Genomic DNA, 21,967 nt, shown 5'->3' with positions numbered 1-21,967 from the left:
GTATGGCTTTCCCAACGAAAGGCTAAGAATTCAAGAACGGTCTTAACTGAACCCTCATCAGATCTGAATTTAACACATGCTTAGTCTCAGCAGCCGGGGGGAGGGAAGCTTAGCCTAGCAGTCAGTGACTTACTTGCACTTTTTGCACACTGATAGAAAGTAAAAGTATGTTATTAATTTGGTTTGGTCTATAATCTTACAAAATAACGGTAATTTATAAAGGAGTGTATAGTAGTATACTGACTGCTAAGTGTACTATACTGTTTGCTTTACTAATCACCTAATTCATTGCGGTTCATACTTATTGACTCAAAGTTTAAAACCACAATCTGTAGGCTTTAAGAATTGCTTATAAACCTTTTAAAGTGATAAACTCTGGAAGTGGTCTTAAGGTTAGCAAGTAATTGTCAGTATTAAACATGGCATTATTTTTAATCCTGCTGCAAGAAAGGCACTTCAGTGAATATGTGACTAGTAAAGCTTCGCGGTGTGGAACTAGTGGCGTTCATGAAGTCCTGTGACTTGGGATTGTAAATGAATGGATGACATAGGTTAAGGCCAAGATGTTTGAAGTGAATGCAATATTAATAGATGCATATATACGCAACATAATGATGGTTAATTTTAAAACTACTGTGCCTTAACGTGTTTCATAAAACGAAATTTTTGTAGTAAATGAACGTTTGAAATCCATTTTGATAAACCTGCTGTTAATGTTTGTTTTCTTTTCCCTTGTGAATGTTTTCTAACTTTGTCTTGGTAATTGCAATTTAACTAGGTGCGGTGGCTACTAAAGTTCGAAGGCACGATATGCGTGTCCATCCTTACCAAAGGATTGTGACCGCAGACCGAGGTTAGTTTAGTTCTGCAGTTCTTGTTTCTGAGAAATGCGTGGGGTGTCCATACCATTTGCAACACCACACCTGATGGGAAAATGTGTACCTGCTTACCTGCACAGTGTTTCCTTTCCTGTTCTAAATTAATTTATGACCATTGACAGATTTAAGGGTTGGGTTTTTTGTTTTTTTCTCCCTTGATATTTTAACTTATTGAATTCTGTTAGTATGTACTATGATTTATTCTTACTAAAACATAAATTAGTCCATTTGGGGAGCTATTAAATTTTGTTTTCACCTTAATTATTTTCAGTAAAAATTTTTGCTAAAAGTTACCTTTTAATTATTTTGAAATTTTGGGTTGGTTTTGCAAAATGAACGGAGCGGATGGTGCTTTAATGAGAGAAGTAAAGGAATATACGCCTCCTGTGTTCTTTTGGAGAAAACTGAAGATTTAGTTTCCCATTTTCCTTTTTAATAAGATATTTGAGCCACTGTATAAACATGAGGTTATACATGTCAAGTACTTAGCTGAACTCAGCAAAGTAAGGACTGTGAAGATAACTTTGATGCAGTTGGATCTTTTATAAGTCAGAAAATCAGTTCCCTTTTATTCTTATATTTTATTCCAAAATGGATCCTTTGATTTTTATCATTTGCTGCTAAAATATATTATCTAAATGTAAACTCTCTCTTGAAGTTCTGTGGTGGCATGAACCCAGCTGTTTGAATACTTTCTTTGACTAACCTGTGACTGGAAAATAAGTCTTCATTTTTCTCCTTTTCAACATTTGTAATTTGTGTCCTGTTTATGCCCCTGGACCCTTTTATAAGTTATTTATTTTTATTGAGGAGTGATATTTTCGGTTTATTGACATTGAATTATTTTTCTGAGTTTAAAATCACAAGCAAGAAATCTGAAGCAAGGTAGAAGAGGACTTTTACAAGCTTTATTTATGGCACATTTATTACCTACTGATTAAGTTGCTCTAACTATCGGATACCAGTGGGGAAAAGTGATGGATTACACTCCAATTTTACATCTTATATGAACTTGTGAGAGGCCTGCCAGCTTTGCATGGTTATCTTGTATACGGATGATAAGTATTGGACACAGCTGTTGTCCTCATCAGAATAAAATACCTGTCCAGAGATCCCGACCATCTTTAGTTCGCATCATATATGGTTAAAGAGCCTTGAAGACTTTGGACTAATGCATCACTTGTAGGGAGTGTTTAATGAACCAAGTCCATAGGCCCCGAGCTCAGTGATCCTGTGAAGATCACACTCCTGCGAGTGTGGCTTGTACACGTGTGTCCTGCTGACATCAGAGCAAGTCCCTTAGTGAAAGGGGACATTTTCAGAAAGCAAAAAAACCATTCAGCTTTAAAGAATCCAGATAATTCCATGAGTAATTTGAAGCTTTTCCCATAGTTATTGTCTGAAATAGTTATGAGTATTTTAGTTTGTCCTTTGTTAACCTTTCCTTGTATTCCCCTTTGAGATTTTCATAATTTTGTTTTAACATAATAATTATTGGCCTACTCGATACTCCCAGTACCTTGAGATAGTTGAAAATATTAGGAAGATTTTATTGTATTTCAAAACAAGAACACATTCCATGCATGGCTCTTTCGTAGTTATAAGTGTTTTGATTAGTCTTGTCACTGTTTTTATTCAAAATGCAATGTCAGCAAACCGAAATGCTACCTTTTTTCTCTTTCTAAATAACAGAATACTCTGTATACTCTTGTTACTGTCACTGTATGCACTCGGGTCTGAGGGAGATGTCTGAAGTCCTTCATTTAAATTATTTTATGATACTACTGTTTTCTCTATTTTTGAGGTTTTTTATTTTTTTAATCTTTTGAAGGAAAGATTAATATGTGTTCATTTAATACAAGGAAATTCAGCCCGTGGACCTGTAACCACGTAATTCTATATGCGCATTTAGAGTATGGCATGGTTGACAAATACCTAGTTCTTTACTAAAAATAAGCCCACCTCTACACATTGCAGAACTGAATTCGAAGCCTATAAAAGACCAACTGATTTTTTAATTGAAATGAACCATACGTGATTTTGCACAGTTGACACGCCTGTGTGTACTGTTGAGGCCAGGACTGGGCAGAGGATGTACTGGAGGTGTACTGGTTACAGAAATGGAGGTGTGCTTTGTCTATGGAGTCCACATTCAAAACACATGAGGATTTTCTGATTAATAATTTTACAAAATCCATTATTGACACAATTTCTATAAGAAACAATACAATTTTAAACAAAAATTTAGTTCATGTAAAAAATGCTTTAAGATTCTGCATTTCTGGAATACCTATGAAATCGTAGGACTACCTGTGAAATATTTATTTTCTTCTTTGATTATGGAATAGCCGCTTTTATTTTAAATAAAATTCTACTATTTTTAAGAAATTCAGGGAAGATTTGGTCACAATGAAGATACAGTATTTTTGTGGTATTTATAAACTATCCTACAATGATAGACCATAGAAAGCACTTTTGTTACATGAGATAAACCAGTCGATTACGTAGATGATCGAACTCTGAAGCCGAGGCCTCCTGGGTTCTGATTTACGAAGTGGCCCAGCCTCTGCCTTAGCACTGAAGTATTTCGTGTCTCCTCTGCCGCAGTCACAGTGGCAGCAGCACAGATTCCTCTCAAACCTCAGACTATAGTAGAAATAACTAAGCTGTTGAATGAGTCTTAAAAATCGTACTACTGTTAAGTGGACCAAGTTTGATGAAGCAGAGTGTGACAGAGGTTGACTAAGGAAGGAACAACTCAGAGACATGGGGGACGATAACTTTTCCACTTGAGAACTACTTTATGTTTTACTGTAATTTTTTAAAAAAGTTTGTTCTGTTTGTTATTTTGCAAAAGAAAATAGTATTTACAGGTGGCTTCTTTTAAAATATATAAAGCAGGAATGTATATGAAATGTCAGATTATATTGTATTTGCAGAGAATTAGCTTTGAAATCGAATAAAGAAAAGCTGTAGTTTTAAAAATGCCTTATTGGTATCAATTAGAAATTTCTTCTATTTTTTGATGTACTTAGAGCTTTTTGAGTATAGAATTTTAAATGGCAGGATTTTACAGTGTTTACATGCAAGTGCATTTTATAAGTGTTCTCTATATGTGTAAAATAGTATTTCCAACTGGACAGTGTTGGCTAGCGCAGAAGGCCTGGCCTTTTTCTGGTTCCCATGATGTTGGCTACACTGCTAGACTCCAGTTTAGTACTGCTTTGTATCATGAGGCCAAGAAATTCCATGTTGTTTGTAAATAGAACATTGAAAAAGCAATAAACATTTATTGAACAAAAGAAACCTTGTTTGGCCCAGAGTTTATGTTGAACCAAATTGTTCATAGAAATTTAAATTTCTTTAGATTCATTCCTGTTAATCATCAGTTATTAATAATCACATCCATCATTAATAGCTGCTTTAATGCTTGCATCTGAGAGAATACTAATGCTTAGTAGCAGTCAGATCCCGATAACGCACTGACTGTTCCAGAGTTCTGTATACGGACTATTCATTGTCGTCGTTCTCAGTTCCCTTCATCGAGCTACTAACTATTAGTTGTTAGTTATATTTTATTTCTATTTTTTCCTGTTAACCAGTTTTTTTGTGGGAGAGGGCTCTCCTTCATTTGTTCAAATCATGATGTGAAATTGTCATGATTTTTATTGTATTCTGTAGATGGTGTCAATCAGTTCGTCAGAATTACACATGCTTTTTTTTTTTTTATTAGTTGTGATTAGTTTTTCATGTTGTCATTAAGCCGTCACTAGCTGAGACTAATCTCTTCTCTATCTTTTCTTTTCTTTTTTTTTTTTTTTTGTTTTGTTTTTTGTTTCTAACCACCCAGCCGCCACCGGCAACTAACCTATGACCTTCTGACCTCTGAACTCTTCACCCAATGATGACCTGACCATGCCTGCCTGCTGATCAGTTAACTGGTAATCGCCTTTGCTTGCCTGTCGTCAGTGCAGCGAGCTGAGGCACTTGTCCGTTCGTCTTACCATCTAACCAAACAAAAGACAAAGAAATTGTCCTCCAACTCAGCTTTTGGTTTTTGTTGTTGTTATTTTTTTCCTGTTTGGGTGAAAATGGTTCTAGAACCTGCACTGAAGTAGTAAAGCAATAAGGCCCAATTCATCCCACAGCACTGATCATCTTTCCATGCCCCGCCCCAAGCGAACGGTAAGGAGGCCTCCCTCCCTCCCGAGGCAGGCGACGGCCCTGAGCTCCTCAGTGACAGGCGGGTACTGTGAGGGACTCCGACTCCGAGGAGCCCTCCTCTCCTGGCGAGTCCGCTCTGAATGTACTGTGTGCTGATGCATCATGCATGAACCTTCGGTCAGGGATGTCAGTGGTGAAGCGATTTCACAAGTTTTCAAAATTTGATCTGCTGTTTAGTCACTACAGTTGCCCTCAAAGGGCAGCATCGCAGCCTTGTATGTTGCCTGCCAAATTGGAAGTATCCTGAGTGTGCCATGAGAGAAAAACTTACGGAATTTTGAAAAGTAACACAAAGAACAAAACTGCAACACTATTTTTAAAAAGATAACTATCTGAGTTAAAATTACTGAACCTTTATTTTATAGCTCCTTAAAAACATACGAGAACAAGGTACATGCATTATGTGTCACATTACTGGGCAAACTGTTCAGATATTTTTTTTAAACCTCCCTGTATAGAAAAAAATCATTAAGGATGTAAAAGCCATGCTTGCCTATTTGCTGTATACATGTAATGAAATTGTAGATAAAGTGTAGTGCATTGAAACAAATGAACAAAAAGTAGATACTTTTACTATACAAGGGTGCTGGTGCAGAAAAAAATATATATATTTTTGGAAATGTAGCATTTTATACTTTCAAGTGTTATAAAAAAAAAAAGAAAAAGAACAAAGAAACCCTTTATTTCATTAAATGATTTTTTCTGGTGGTTGTCAAGAAACAAAAGACCAAAAGAGCCTTTTTGTCTTTGTTTTTTATTTTTTAAGTATTGGAATAAGTCTAAAGAAAAGGAAGTGCCTTATTTTTCTTCATGGTCATTTAGTCAAGTGTCTCGTAAGATCAGCTCCTCCCTCAGAATACAAGTTAATGCATGTTACTCAGTCGCCCAGTATGTGAAAGAAGATGTGAGGGAGACAGATGAGTTGATGGTTTGAAATTTATAATTTTTGCCACGTTACCTTGATACAAATTTGCCAAATCTGATACTGTGAAAAAAATGGGTAATTTTTCTAATGCCTGACACATAAGTTTTGAAACATTCTTTTAAAATCATAATTGATTGCTTTTGGTTATTGCAATATTTAATGTTACCCCACAGGACTCTGCGATAAAAATTGTGTGATTTGAACATCAGTTTACAGACAAAATTAGAGCTCTTAATTTTATTCAGAGACGAGGGTGTTTAAAGGGCCCAAACTTCATCAGCCTTCCCTCTGCCACACCAGATCACTTGGGCAGTCTGTCCCCTTGTAGTTTCAATGACCTTATCTGCCCACACCCCCCAGCACACGTCTTTTTACTTTAAAAGAACGTGAAAAACTAGCATCATCGTGCACGGGAGGACTCAGCTACAGCTGAGGGGAAGCTTCCCGGCTCCCGTGAAGCTCAGCTGGTGTAGTTGGAGTGGTTTGTGCATGGAGCCCACATCTGTCTACACCCTCAAATAATGAACTGCTCAGTACCAGGCGTGGCAAATATCAGGGGCAGTGGGTCCCCAGCTCATCAGCTTGTCCCTCTTACGTACCTGCAGTCAAGGTCAGCAGCAGCTCAGTGAGCACCCCGCGGTGACCGGCACCCTCTCCCCTGGAACCGGTTCAGTTCATTTACTATGCAATAGACTCATTGTTTCGTAGCCGCCCGCTTCGGTGTCATGTGCCACTGCTTCGTGTTTCTGTTACACAGACCGTTGTTCTGATTTCTTTACGACATGTGCTGTGCCATTTTGATTCTTATTTTGTTTGGTTGGTTGAATAAATTTGCGACACTCAAACACTTGAGGTGATAGTAGTTTAAAAACAATACCAGTATTTGATCCAGTTTCATCTCACCTGTGTTATACCTGGACATTTTAGATGTTTATCAAAGGTCTTTTATGGGGAAGAAAGAAAATGTATGAAATAGATGTGTGACATTTATGAGTAATGTTGGCTCTGAAAAAACTTTTGAAAACTTAGTTGAAACAATTTTGGATCAACTAAAAATAAGCATGACTTTTGAAATCTCTGAATGCCTTGGTTCTCAGTATTATCATTCTTTATTGAATTTATTTCTTATTAAAATATGTAGTTTTTAAGACTTTTTTTTGACAGTATTATGTAATTTTCTAGCGTGGGTAGATGGGAGTGTCGCTTGTATGTTACCGTACAGCTGACATGTATTTTTGTCTATTCTTTATTATCTTAGTAGTTTCATGCTATGTATGTACCATAACCAACCTATTGCCTATGAGAAACATGTAAGATAATGTATTTACAGCCATTGTTACAAGTTTATAATGTATTTTTCTATCTTGTTTTATATGTATGTTATATAACATTCAAAAAGAATTTTTTTCTTGATTGAGAAAAGGATACAAAATGCAAAATCCACAATTTTGATAACTGAAAATTGCCAATTGTTTTGCAGTACTTTATTATATTGGGTGTCTTGTCTTTCTTGGGCTTTTTAGTTAGCTAATGAATGAATACATTAGATACTTTTGGGTTTTAGTTGGGATTTTACATAGCTTGCGTTTTAATTCTTTGGTTCTTTGCTGTTTCTATTAACCCATGGCATTATTTTAATAAATGTTATAATACCAACCTACTAACTCTGGACTTTGTCTGTTTATTAACCTTTACGTGTTTAATTAAAACAGACAAATAAAGACAAAGAATGTCAAGTCTCTAGTTACTGGACTAACCCTGAGGAACGTGACCACAGATAACCTAGCGTGACTTGTGTTTGTGTTTGTCAGCTGACAGTTGCGCACACTGTGTTACAGCGGCTTTGTTCTTCTTTCACCTCCGGGTGGGGGGTAGGTGCCAGGAGGGATGGGGACAGAGTAGCTTTGGGGTGAGGCGGTCTACTAGTCTTGCCACTTGCCTTTTGGCCTCTGCATTACTAATCCCACCCTTTATCTTTTCTCCTCCAAAATGGTCCCTGTCTGCTCACTGCACTGAGCGGAAAGAGGCTCATTGTCAGGATCTAGCCCAAGAAGCCAGTTTGAGTCTGTTGAACCATTTCTTGTCATTGCTGCAAGTAGGTAGTGCTCTGTTTACATCACAAAGCAAAGGCTCTGCTGCTGTCTTGTCGTTTTAATTGGACACTGGGTGCTCCCGAAGCCTTGCCCACCCCCACTCCCTGCCATGAGGGCCCCAGGCGGTGCTCAGTCCCCAGGGTCCCTCCCCTCCTCTGGGTGCGCAGTTGGAGCTGCACATCAATACAGGAAGTGGCGGGGGGGGGCAGGAAACGCATTGGAAAAACTATCCATGAATTTCTTGCATGCAAGTCAACTTAAAAAGATTTATCAAATGTCTTCCTGCTTTTCCTGGCTGCAGCCCAGGTAAACCGGCCTCTGTTTATGAAGTCTTTAGTTCAACTCTGGAAGTGCGTTTCTATTTCACAGATACTGTTAATGTCCTTCTGTGAAACATCTGGACAATAAGACATTCTTAGGGTGAATGTTTACATTCGTAAACAACGGCTTAATTTTACAAATTACACTTTATTTATTGTAAAGTTGTACAATTTGGGGGCTCAAATGAGTCACGTGTTGTAGAAGACATAACTATACCAGTTTAACTCCCCAGAAGTATTCTCATGTTGCAGTTGTGCATCCCCACAGTGTGGGTCACATGGAACACACAGGATAGTGAGGCCAGATGACGGGCAGAATCCGGAGGGTCCCCGCATCCAGGAAGCTCAGCGGCTTCTCGGTGGGCGTGTTGGGTGGGCAGTGCTCGTGTGCTGCTCATACAAGTCATCGGGGCCCGGCCGTGACCTTCCGGTGGTTTACTCCTCCAACTCTGCAGCCTCATTGCAGTCCAACTGCGCGGGCGCTGTGCGAGGCTGTTCGTAAAGGTGAAGTAGCAGTGCAGACCCCAGCATGTCTGACTCCACACACATGTTCATTTTTCACTTTTATTGGCGCTTTTACTGCTTAAACATGAGAACCTGACCCTGGAGCTACAGTGTCGCCTCCCTGGAAGGTGTCGGGATGCGTGCCGTCCCGTGTGCGAACAGACTCCCACGGCGTGCCCCGGGGGTGCAGAGCCCACCACACCGTGGCGGCTGCCGTGGAGAAAGGACTCGTGTCTCCCAAGTGCTTGCGCCAGGAGAGTGGGTGGTAGAGCCGTGTCCGCCTGCGGGGGGGGGGGGGGGGGTCTGAGCTCTGCTCCGCTTCCTACGGGCCCATCCTGCCACGCTCCCTGGGCCTTTCCCCCTCTCGGAGCCTCACTGGGCAGCCCCTTTCCCGAGGCCGCGTCCTCATGGCTCCCGTGGGAGACCGCCTCCTGCCCCCCAGTCCCTGCCCGGTTCGCCCCAGGACTCATTCCTTCCTCCTGTCTGGCTGCAGCCTGTCCGCACCTCCCTGCGCCCCACGCCTCTGTGCTCTCCCCTCCTGGCCCATAGTGGAAACTGGCTCTTCAAACACCTCACTGGTGTCTCAAAGGGTTTAATGGCTTTCCCCCTGAAAAATCGGTTGGATATGGTTTCTCAATCAAAAGTATTCAGTCTATCATGGTTTGTATAGAGAGAGAGGCCCAGTGCACGAAATTCATGCACGGGCCTTGGCCCCCGCCCCGCCCACCGCCTCCGCCCGCTGGGACCTCTGCTGCTCCTGCGGTTTTGTCTGGAAGGAAGGACGGGAAGGACGTCTGGTCTAATTAGCATATTACGCTTTTATTTCAGATTTCATTTGAGTGGAGGCACTCGCATTTTTTGGGTTTCCTCCCTAATGTAATTTTTTTTATAATCTACCTTCGTACCATTACTGGTTTTGTTAGAAAGCAATTATATTAATTGAATATTTAACACTTGCGTTCAAAAATATTCCACATCTAAAAGAAAATATTAGTGATAGTAAGTTTGGGATTATTTCAGTTCACTGCTATATTGAGACCACCCTAAAAGTGCTTATTTTTTTGTGCCACACAAATTGAACCACCACGGTTTTCTGAGTGTGCGCTCTGGTTACGTAACTGCACACTAATGGAAGTTCTGGGGGAAATGGTTAAGAGCAAAATAAAGGATTTGCAAGTGAGTCCACAAGTATTGTCTTACAGACTTTCGCAGTTCGCACCAAAACATTTCTGCTCACACATTTAACTTAGAACTTGTACCGGCTGGGAAGGCCGAGGCTCGAAACCTGGGTTTTAAGTTACCCTCACATGTTTAAACAAGTCAGTCTATGAAGTTAAGATACAAAGTAGCTCTGAACACATTTTAGTTAAATGATACTCATGAACCACGCTTTTGCCATTGTGTTCTCGCTGAGGTCAAGGGGCATTGAAAAATTATTCAGAGGTTAACCTGATTCTAGATGGTGGGAAAATGCGAAAGGAAGTTAGTGCATGGAGCGCCGTCCTGGGGAGACACCCGAGAGTCTAAGACCCGGATTGGTGTGTGAGGAAAGAACTAGATTAACAAACCAAATGTACGGGAGCCCCGCCCTGACCTAAGCTTAAGCAGCAGTTGGGGGGCGGGGGGGGGCGGGATTAGCACTGACAGTGGTTTTGGGTCCCAGGTAACAACGCAGAAGCCGGGTCTGATGTGGCCTGTCATCGACTGTCCCTGCTCTGGGGAGTCGGGCCCTTCCCTCTGCGGAGCTTCCGCTGAGAGCAGCCCGGCTGGCGGGAAGGGCGCGCCCACGGCCATTGCGTTCTCGGGACTTGGGGGAATCCTGGGGCAAGGGGACTACTCCAGGGAAGCGATGTGGGTTCCATCGAACTAATGAATGCAGGAGGCTTTGTAAGCACCTCACTCCTCAGAGGCCGCCCTGAATTTTTCTAACCCGCTGCCCCAGTCTAACCCCCCACTCCCACCCCAGGCCCATCCCCGAGGCCAGAGCAAGGCCCAGGCCCAGCGGAGGCTGCCTCCGCTCGGCAAGGAGTCAGCAGCAGGCGTGCCTGCGCTAATGGCTGAGGCGCCTGCGTAACATTTTCTAAAACCACAGCGGAGCACGACCCAGCAAGCTGCGTCCGAGCTGGAAGGGCTGTCGTGGGCAGCTCATGCCACCTCTGTCCCCTGAACCCAGAAAAGTCTGTCTCAGGACGCATTGAGCGGAACTAACGGGAAGCACATTGAATGCGAACACAGGAACTGCAAAGTGGGCTTGGTTACACATCAGCTTCCATTTCTTTTCGTCCTGCTGACCCCAAGGGGCTGCAGGGAGAGGCCTGCGTGCTGATGGTTACTCCCGGTGAGTCTCCGGTGCCAGCGGCCGTCCCGGTGGGAGCCGGCCAGGCCCAGGGGTGCCTTGAAGTTGCCAAACATGGCAGACTCCCCTCTCCTCTCCCAGCTGAACTGCTGCCTACGTTTTGTAAGAGGGAGTGAATTGTGGGGTTGAAACGGAAATAGGGAAATGCCCGCGGGAAAGGCGTGCGGCAGGCTGCACAGGAGCCAAGAATTGTGTCCACGGCCCACCCCGTGGCTCTCCCCGGCCGGCCCCGTCGGGAGCCCTGGGGTCCTGTCCGTCGCGCACCCCGCGCTGCTGAGGTCGGCCAGGAAGGAGCTGGTGACATTCAGGACGCGATGCCATGAAACCGGTAACACCGTCAACAAGAGCAGCCCGCTCTGCGTAAGCCCGTGTGTCCGCCGGTGACCACGCGTGCTAAAGCCATGTAGTAAACTAGGTTCACGCGTTCGAGCCCGAAGCAGGAGGAACACGTGCTTTGAACAGCTGCGTCCTTCCGGGGGCTCCTGGCGGCTGGCGAGGGGGACCCGCTGCCGATCCTGATGGCCTCAGCGGGGTGGGCCGCTGACACCGAGGTAGGGACCTGGAACCAAAGTCACCTTCCCTCACGGTGGTTTCTAGCCTCTTCAGGGTACAGACGTTTCACTGTCGCCCTTAAGGCCCTTCAGCAAAGCTCTGAGGAACGTAGAGGCCAACACGGAGAAGCCGTAAATTTAAAGCGAGTGTGTGCTGAGTTTGCTGTGCACTGTCACTTTAGAGCCACAGGGCTGGCCCCCGACGGCCGCACTGGGGGCTCCGGCGGCCGAGAGCAGCCGAGTGTCTGAGCGGGACGGGGGGGGGGGGGGGGGGGGGGGGGGGGGAGCAGCCGCGGGAGGCCCCCGCGCTCAGGAGGCCGAGGCCAGAGCCGCGCCCCGTCCCCAGACCAGCTCTGCGTGTACACCGACGCCCGTGCCCACAGGGATCCGCTCAGGCCTTGGTTTCTCCTGTGACCTTTGCATCACCGGAGACGTTACAGATGGTTTGACTTCGTTCACTGCGCCAGTGACTGGCAGCGCGCTTAAGCTTTGCCTGGGTTCTTCCTGAGGGCGGTTCGGGGTTCACAGCAAACTGAGCAGAGTTCCCATAGACCCCTGTCCCCACAAGCACAGCCCCCCTTACCAAGAACTCCGAGCCCTGGCCTGGGGAAGACACATGCATGTAAGACACATGTTAGCTATGCAGCCTAAGGACATCCGCCTCCCGTGCCCAGGTCTGCCCACATCTGGTGAAGGTGTGGTTGTGGAGCCGGGAGCTGAGGGTCTGCTTACAGTAAAGGTGGATAGGTATTAGTAGACAGTTTTACTTACCCATGTAGCCATGTGTCAAGGAACCCCATTTCCTAAAAGCCCTTCTTATTAAATCACTATTTTTAATCTTCATTGAAAATATTACATAACCCCCCTTCTCCCCCCACCTCTTCTAACCCTCCCTCGCCCTGCCCCCTCACCCCCCCTTCACCCCCCCTTAACTACCCTATTGTCTGTGTCCATGGGTCATGCATATTTGCATACAAGCTCAAGGGTTTATCTCTTCCCACCCTCCCTCCCCTGCCTTCCCTCGGAGTCACTATCTATAGAAAACACCTGTAGGAAGCCATCAGGTGGGCTTCCTAGCCCCTGGGAAAAGCGCCCTTTACCCTCCATCACCAGCTCCCTGATCAGAATGGCATTTCTTGGCCCACGCAGCTCAGGCCCTCCCCCTCCCCTTCCCCCTCCTCGGGTCCTCCCCCTCCTCCTCGGGCCCTCCTCCTCCCCCTCCTTGGGTCCTCCCCCTCCTCCTCGGGTCCTCCTCCTCCCCCTCCTCAGGTCCTCCCCTCCGCCTCCTCGGGTCCTCCGCCTCCCCCTCCTCAGGTCCTCCCCCTCCTTGGGTCCTCCCCCTCCCCCTCCTCGGGTCCTCCCTCTCCCCCTCCTCAGCTCCCCCCTCCCCCTCCTCGGGTCCTCCCCCTCCCCCTTCTGGGGTCCAGGGTCTCCTTTCTGCCCACAGCCACGCCCTGTGTGGAGGAGCCGACCAGGGAGGGTGCTGTGGTGCTTGTGGAAACCCATCCCAAGCTCAGGGGCCTTTCCCAGCTCCTGGGCTGCTCCGTGACACTGACATTGACCCTCCTTAGATACTTGGCCAAGGTCATTGACAAGAGGGGTCCTATCGAGTAACGGTGGCCTGCCATTCAATCTTGAGAGTCCAGACACTCAGAATAAGGTTATTCTTCCAGGTGGTTCTGACCTGTGAAGCAGGCGTGAGAGGAAATGTATCCGCAGTCCGACGGCAGGCCTCGCGCACATTTTCCTTCCGTTTCACAGCTCTGTGCATGCCATCACCATGGAACCTACGCGCTCAATGAACATTCACGGAGCGGGTGTGTCCTTTCCCAGCGCTGACCCCAGAGACCTGCACCTTCAAGCAGACCTGGGCCTTGGGGTGGGTGGAGACCTGACGTCTGAAACCGCCAAGGCGTCCAGCCCGGGAGAAGGGGGGGCTCGGCAGGTGTGAGCTCATCGGAGCCTGCGTGCAGCCAGCTGGGGGCGGGCGGGGGAGGGGCTGTCCCCTCCATCTGCAGAACTGAGACCGCCGCTCACGCGTGTCCTGACCTCCGAGCGTGCCTGTAACGGTCACTTTGAGCAAGGCCTCATGTACGTTACCGAGGCTCGGCAGCCAGAGGGCTTGTCCAAGCCTTCATCTCGGAGAGACAGCATCCTCTCGTGAGCATCATGGAAACGTTTACAACAACAACAAGATCCAGGCACCTTAGAGGGAAGCACCTGCAGTGGTCACACAGACCAACACCCGGTGGTCACAGAGGAGGACCCCGGTGCCCAGGGAGGAGCACTCAGCAACGATCTTCCCAAAGGCATCCCTTCGCATTGAGTCCCTGCAGTCCCCGCACCCCCCCCCCTCCTGCCTCTTGTTTATCCCCTAAGGTGGGTTCCTCAAAACGGTGGTGCTGCACATTCACACAGCACTGACTGCTCACCAACAGAACACCATGCCACCTATAAGTTGAGCTGAAACCCTTTTTTATTTAACCCAAAAATCATTCATAGCATAATCACTAGGGAGTACAAATGCCTCCTTCTGTAGAACACAATTGTAAAGGTGACTTCCTCCCAATAGGTGAGGACACACAATACTAAAAAGCACTCTATCATTTCTGCCTTAAAATGTGAGTACATCATATGAAAAACAAATTTTGGGTGAATTATATTTAAAAAATGAAACAACAATAAAACACATCAAGAAAAATAAATGACTATATAAGAAAGAGGGAGAAATATTCTTATAGGGCAACCTTGAAACAATATAAAAACAGGGAAAATTATATGAATATATAAAAATTAGCAAGTTTTGTAAGAGAAAAACTCAGCAAACAAAAATGAGTAAGTCAGGCATTGTTGAGGAAAGGGTCTAATCTCTGAAATAGAAAAAGAATCCTAATATAGAAAAAGCCAGGGGCTGTCACGACCAAAACAACCAGATGGATGACCGAACAGCAGGCTACGTGGGACGACAAGGCTGGCAGGGGGGTTAGTGAGGGACGACCAAACGACTGAACAGCAGGCTGGGTGTGTCAACCAGGCTGGCAGGAGGGGCAGGGGGGCAGTTGGGGGCAACCAGGCAGTCGGGGGGGCAGTTAGGGGCAACCAGGCTGGTGGGGGGGCAATTGGGAACAACTAGGCCAGCAGGGGGGCAGTTGGGGGCGACCAGGCCAGCAGGGGGGGACAGTTAGGGGTGATCAGGCAGGCAGGCAGGTGAGCAGTTAAGAGCCTGTGGTCCCGAATTGTGAGGGATGTCCGACTGCCGGTTTGGGCCCAAATCCCCAGGATCGGGTCAAAAGTGACAGTTGGACATCCCCCGAGGCGTCCCAGATTGGAGAAGGTGCAGGCTGGGCTGAGGTGACAGCCACCCTGTAACGAATTTCATGCATGAGGTCTCTAGTTCTTAATAATTGTCAAAGATGTATACAGCCCAATTAAAAGTACACCAGAGGGAAGTTCCACCTTAACACTAGCCTTAAAGCTAACACTAAACCTAACCCTAACCAAACCATAACCCTAACCCTAACCCTAATGCAGGGCTAAGTCTAACTCTAACCCTAACCCTAACACTAATGCAGGTCCAACCCCAAACCTAGCCCTAAACCTAATGCAGGTACAAGACTAACCCAAACCCGAACCCAAACAGTAACACTAACCCTAATGCAGATCCAAGCCTAACCCTAACCCTAATGCAGGTACAAGCATAAACCTAACCCTAACCCTAATGCAGGTCCACACTAACCCTAACCCCAAACATAAACCTAATGCAGGTCCAAGCCTAATCTGAACCCAAACACAAACATTAACTCTAACCCTAATGGAAGTCCAAGCCTAACCCTAACCGTAATGCAGGTCCAACCCTAACCCTAACCCTAACCCTAATGTAAATCCAAGCCTAACCCTAACCCTAACCCTAACCCTAATGCAGTTCCAACCCTAAACCTAACCCCAAACCTAGCCCTAAACCTAATGCAGGTCCAAGCCTAACCCTAACCCTAACCCTAGCCCTACTACAGGTCCAAGCATAATCCTAACCCTAACCCTAATGCAGGTCCACCCTAACCCCAAACATAAACCTAATGCAGGTCCAAGCCTAACCTGAACCCAAACACAAACATTACTCCAACCCTAATGCAGGTCCAAGCCTAACCCTAACCCTAACCCTGACCCTAATGCAGGTCCAAGCCTAACACAAACACTAACCCTAACTCTAAACCTAACCCCAACCCTAACCCTAACCCTAACACTAATGCAGGTCCAAGCTTAACCCTAACCTTAACCCTAACCCTAACACTAATGCAGGTCCAAGCTTAACCCTAACCCTAATGCAGGTCCAACCCTAACCCCAACCCAAACCCTAACCCTAACACTAATGCAGGTCCAAGCTAAAACCTAAGCTTAACCCTAACCCTAACACTAATGCAGGTCCAAGCATAACCCTAACCCTAACCCTAACCCTAATGTAGGTCCAACCCTAATTCTAACCCTAACCCTAATCCTAATTCTAATGCAGGTCCAAGCCTAACCCTAACCCTAACCCTAATGCAGGTCCATGCCTAGCCCTAACCCTAACCCTAACCCTAATGCAGGTCCAAGACTAACCCTAACCCTAACCCTAATGCAGGTCTAACCCTAACTCTAACCCTAATCCTACACACACACACACACACACACACACACACACACACACACACACACGGCCAGAGGCTTGGAAAGGCAATTCCCCAGGAAAAACACATTCAGAAGGCTCTTGCCCCAAAAGGAGGGGTCAGTTGGGTTCCCTAGAACAGGACTTCCAGAAGTTTCTCCTGTCATAGCCCATGTAGAAAACTATTACAGAGGTGACTGGAACCACCTGAGGAGGCTGCTCACAGCCCGAACCCCAGACACCAGGTCAGGGGTTAGCAGCGGAGGGGACAATATTTTGGATGTGTTCATAGTCGGAACCATGGGCAGGCACGGGGTGAGTGGAAGCTGGGGCTCCGGGGAAAGGCTTCCAGGGTCCAGGCATCCGTCCCAGCACTCACCCCCCTCCGCACGCTATCTCCTTCTGCACGAGCCTTGGAGATGCTGGCTCGCCCAAGCAGCATCAGAGCCCCATTAGTGCTTGTGTTTGTCGCAGGGGCTGCAAATGTGTAATGAGATTCCTGAGCTAATGTCTGTGCAAAGCTCTTCGGAGAGCCGGAGTGAAATTGGCTCAGGATTCCAATGTGGTGTTTTAATTAAAGACAGTTTCTAATCAAGGGGGGAGCACAGGCTATTAGACAACATCAGTTCATCGTCCGAGCCGCGGGAGTGGGCGGGTCAGGAGCCCGTAGAGTTCCCACTGCTGAGGGGAGACGTGGGTGTGTGCTCCGGGCGTCGGGAGAGACGTCCCCCCGAAGGTGCTGTGACACCCACCTGGGACCCGTGCATGTGGCTGTGCACCGCCGTGGGGTCAGTGGCTCTGTCCTCGTGGTCCAGGGGATGCTGGTTGGTCAGCAGCCCTAGGTAAGCCCCAGCCAGAGCCGAAGGGGTGGGCATGAGGCCCCCTGGGCGGCCCTTCCTCCTGATGGTAGCTTGCCCAACGTGGAAAGCGCAGGAGCAGGAGCAGGAGCAGGAGCAGGAGCCAATCCCACGGCCGCACACGTCAGGGCCCGCAGTGTCCGGGAGAAGTCCCTGTGGTGTAGAGGCCGGCATGGGTGAGTGATGTCAGGGTGCAGGGAGACCTGCGGACTGGGGGAAAGCCCACGCATGGGGCTGTTGATAAGAAGACCCACGCTTGCTCACACCTTGCTGAGTCCTCCCCAGGTGACCGTTTCAGCCGCACGGTGAGCAGGGCTCTGAGCGCCGCTGTCATCCATCTTCACGACTCAGTGCGACAGGAGCGCAGGCTCTGCGGAGTCTTGGTGGGAGAAGATCTCTAAGGACAGGGCTCCTCCTCTCATCGCTCTGCTTCCCTCCTTCCCTCTAACGCTGCTCGTCCCTTCTGACCCACAGCGTCTCCATCGGCCTCGGACACAGCTGTCTGTGAAACAGCTCAGTGTACGTGCCTTTGGCTGGGACTCGGGCGTAGGGCCCTGTGGACACGGGAACTGAAGAGAGACTCGAGCAGCAGGAGTAGAAGGGCCATGCTTTATGCAGACCAAGCAGACACTGCAACACAGCAGCCCCACTGGCTGATCAGCAGCACGTGTTACACTCTCTCAGATAAAAGGGGCTTCTTGCAAGTAGTGACAGCGGGGTGACACACAACAGGTGCGCCTGCACAGCACGCAGTCAAACTGTGTCATGGCCGTGCACAGGCATGTGGCACGGGCCTTGAACATCCAGCTTACTCTGGTCAGAGCCCCACAGGCCTCCAGCGTGGTCTCCTCTGACCTCTGACCACGCTCCCTGCCTGCTCCCCTCCCCATAATCTCTTCCCAAACAGCAGCCAGAGGCTCTTCTTAAACACAAATCGGGCCAGGTGAGTCTCCTGCCTCGGTCCTCTGCTGGCTTTCATAGCACTTGGAGCAGCAAGCACCAAGTCAGGCCTCTCCCTGCCCCCCTGGACCCCCCTGGACTTCACCTGGATCCCCCTGGGCCCCCCTGGATCCCCCTGGACCTCACCTGGATCCCTCTGGGCCCCCCTGGACCTCACCTGGATCCTCCTGGGACCCCTGGACCCCCCTGAACCTCACCTGGGTCCTCTTGGGCCCCCCTGGACCCCACCTGGATACCCCTGGGACCCTGGATACCACCTGGATACCCCTGGGACCCCTAGACCTCACCTGGATCCTCCTGGGCCCCCCTGGGCCCCCTGAATCTCACCTGGACCCCACCTGGGGCCACTCTTCCTCTGGTTCACCAGGCTCTCCACCCCCGGCTCTCTCTGTGGCTGCATGGTGCCACGCTCACTCCTTTGCAACCAAGGGCCTTGGCCCAGAACTTTCTCTGGGGCTCCATGGGCTCCCTCCTTGCCAGTTAATCCTCAGAACTGCCGTCTCCTGCTCCCTGGGGTCAAGCAGCCTTTCCAGCCAGTCCACCTCCTCACCAGGTCATCTATGAGCACTTCTGGGAGAAATTGTCTCATTGCTCATTGCCAGCTCACCGCCTGCTTCTGTCTACAGCAAGCATGCCGAACTCGGGCCACGGGCCGCGTGCCTCGTTTATTTGGCCTTGTTAGCCTTTGAGTTTGACCAGCTTGGTCTACAGCATCATGAGAGCAGAGACCTTGCTCCGTCCCTTTGGGGGTCATGGGCAGAGCCCGGTGGCCAGCTGGTAGTCACCTTCCCTCGCAGGGACGTCAAGAGGATGAGGGACCCCGCCCTCCCTGCAGTGCCACTTACAGCAGGGACATCAGTGGGATCCTGCCCCAGGGTTTGAAGAGCGCCTATCTCGTCAGAGGGCTGACTCGGAGCTGTGGTGGCTGGGCGCAGAGCCAGGTGCTGTCCGGGCCCAGCTCTCACCTCGTGGATGCTGCTGCTATGGGGCCAGGTTCACACTCATGCAGTGAACAAAGTGAAACACTGAGAAACGAGCATCTTCAGGCACAGCCTCCAGCAGGTCAGGGAAGCACGGATGTGCACATGTACTTGATGGAAATGACTTAGAATGGTTTCCTTGCCTATTTGCAAACACAAAGTGCTAGCCTGTACGGCCGTTCCGGGACTGTCCTGGACCCACATGTACACTGATGAGCTCTCCCACGTGTGTGTGTGTGTGTGTGTGTGTGTGTGTGTGTGTGGTGTGTCACAGAATAAACACCTCAATGAGTCACCAACACCAGTGTCAGCCCTCTGGTTTATTTATGTCACTGTCGTTTTATTTATTACTAGAGGCCCGGTGCATGAAATTCATGCATGGGGGGGAGGGGGTGTCCCTCAGCCCAGCCTGCACCCTCTCCAATCTGGGACCCCTTGTGGGATGTCCGACTGCCGGTTTAGGCCTGATCCCGAACCGGCAGTTGGACATCCCTCTCACAATCCGGGACTGCTGGCTCCTAACCACTCGCCTGCCAGCCTGATCACCCTCTAACTGCTCCCCTGCTGGCCTGATTGCCCCCAACTGCCCTCCCCTGCTGGCCCAATCGCCCCCAATTGCCTTCCCCTGCAGGGCTGAGGGGCCTGGGGGACTCCAGCTGGATGAGGCAGGGCTGAGGGGACTGGGGGACTGAGGCTGGATGAGGCGGGGCTGAGGGGACTGGGTGCTGCCATCTTGTGGCTGTGGGCTCCGTCATCTTGTGAGGGCATGGCAGTCAATGAGCATATTCCCTCTTTATTGGCTGTGGGCGCCGCCATCTTTGTGAGGGTGTGATTAGCATATTCCCTTTTTATTAGATAGGATTATTTTTTAAAAATATATTTTATTGATTTTTTACAGAGAGAAAGAGAGAGGGATAGAGAGTTAGAAACATCGATGAGAGAGAAACATCAATCAGCTGCCTCCTGCACACCCCCTACTGGGGATGTGCCCACAACCAAGGTACATGCCCTTGACCGGAATCGAACCTGGGACCCCCTCAGTCCGCAGGCTGACGCTCTATCCACTGAGCAAAACCGGTTTCGGCCACAGTCGTTTTATTACTAACCAGTAGCCCTGCGCACAAATCTGTGCACCAGTAGCTCTCTGCGAGGCCTGGCCACTCCACGCCCACTGCCCAGAAGCTCTCTGTGGTCCAGAGGCCCATCCGTGGCCAGATGCAGAATGACACAAGTGTTCCCCTCTCCACCCCCCCGGCCCCCGCTGCTCCATGCCCGCTGCCCAGAGGCCCTCCGCAGCTGGGGTGAAATGCTTGCCTCATTGCCATGGCGATGAAGCAAGCATTCCGCCAGGCCACTCACGCTGCCTGCTCTCAGCTGCTGCCCCCCCCCGGGACTGGGGGATCCGGTGGGGCTGAGAGGATTGGGCGCCGCCATCTTGTGGCTATGGGCGCTGCCACCTTTGTGATGGAGCGATGGTTAATTTGCATATTACCCTTTTATTAGATAGGATGGTCATTATTTAACATCAGCTCAAGTAACATCTGTGTGTGTGTGAATTAGGCCTGTAGGTGAAAATGAGGTTGAAATTAAGACTGAGTCTAAGTTACCCTAACTTAGGGAAGGCTATGGATAAGGGGGTGCATGCTGGAAGCAGAAATCTGGGTGGTTCGCACAGGGCAAAGCGCACCTGCTCTCCTGATCCCAGCCCCAATTCCACACTAACATCCTAGATTTCCGGTTCCTGAAGTTCTCTTGTTCCAGGACACATTCCTAGGAGCGAGGTCTTTCAGGAACATGCACATTTCCCTGGGAGAGGAGCCTTTTGGTCCTGGTGGCTCAGTGAATAAGTTGGTCCCATCTTTCTTCAGAGCAGAGCTTGGAAGAGGAAACTGAGGTGCTGAGACAGGGGCTGCTGTGGAGGGGAGAGACTGGGCCTCCCTGCTGGCTGCAGAGCCAGCTACAGCCCCTACACCCACCCACGGCCCCCACACCCGCCCACGGCCCCCACACCCGCCCACGGCCCCACACCTGCCCGCCCCATGCCTTTGACTTGCATGTCTTAATTCTAAACGTTCCACTGTGACGCTTCAATCAAAGGATACCATCACTTTGAAACTGCATCCTCGATCTTAATGGGTTGATTTAAAACATCTTTTTCTCATTTTTGTCTCATTTGTATTGTTCCAATATAGAAAGGCAAATAATTTTCCCATTTTCATGCATGATAGTTACTAAGATGATTTAGCTACAGAAGTTAATAACAGTCTGCCATCCAGAAAACTAGCTTGCATTTCATTTGGGAAAGGGATTTTAATAATTACGTATAATCGATAGTGGAATTACCATTCCAGCAGCTATGGGGTCTGAGAAAGAGGCCATAGGTGTGTGCCTACAGCCTCACTGTTAGTCCACTCCCAGCTCTCAGTGTAACAGGCTTAATCATGGTACAGGCCTCCCTGTGCCTCTGGCGCCTTCGCCTTTTGATTGCTTTGCGAATGTAAAGTCCTCTGTGAGATAAGAGGAGGCAGGATGGAGATGGCTTTCCCCACTTGATATTAAAATGTCAGTCCCTTTGTGAGAGGTGTAGCAGATCTACCTAATACAGAGTCATACAACCAATAGGCAGCCAAAATGAGGAGACAAAGAAACAACCCCCGAAAGAAAGAATAAGAGAACT

General features: G+C 48.3%; 1 protein-coding gene across 5 annotated transcripts in view; it reads left to right on the top strand.

The window, feature by feature from the left end:
• QKI (QKI, KH domain containing RNA binding) overlaps positions 1–7,687 on the top strand; it is a 131,467-nt gene extending 123,780 nt beyond the window's left edge. For 3 of the 5 annotated variants that reach the window (XM_079780678.1, XM_079780677.1, XM_079780676.1), the window contains exons 7-8: positions 779–853; positions 4,729–7,687. In XM_079780678.1, coding sequence (XP_079636804.1) covers positions 779–853; positions 4,729–4,745 — 92 coding nt within the window. In that variant the 3' untranslated portion in view covers positions 4,746–7,687. Of the gene's footprint in view, positions 3,131–4,728 lie in introns of those variants that run through there. The other 2 variants (XR_013813999.1, XM_079780680.1) reach the window with 2 other exon arrangements.
• The last annotated feature ends 14,280 nt before the right edge of the window (positions 7,688–21,967 follow it).

This window comes from Cnephaeus nilssonii (assembly GCF_951640355.1).
Source record: "Cnephaeus nilssonii genome assembly, chromosome: 9".
NCBI classification, from domain to species: Eukaryota; Metazoa; Chordata; class Mammalia; order Chiroptera; family Vespertilionidae; genus Cnephaeus; species Cnephaeus nilssonii.
The sequence above is the reverse complement of the archived record's forward strand: the minus strand, read 5'-3'. Positions and strand labels throughout refer to the sequence as shown.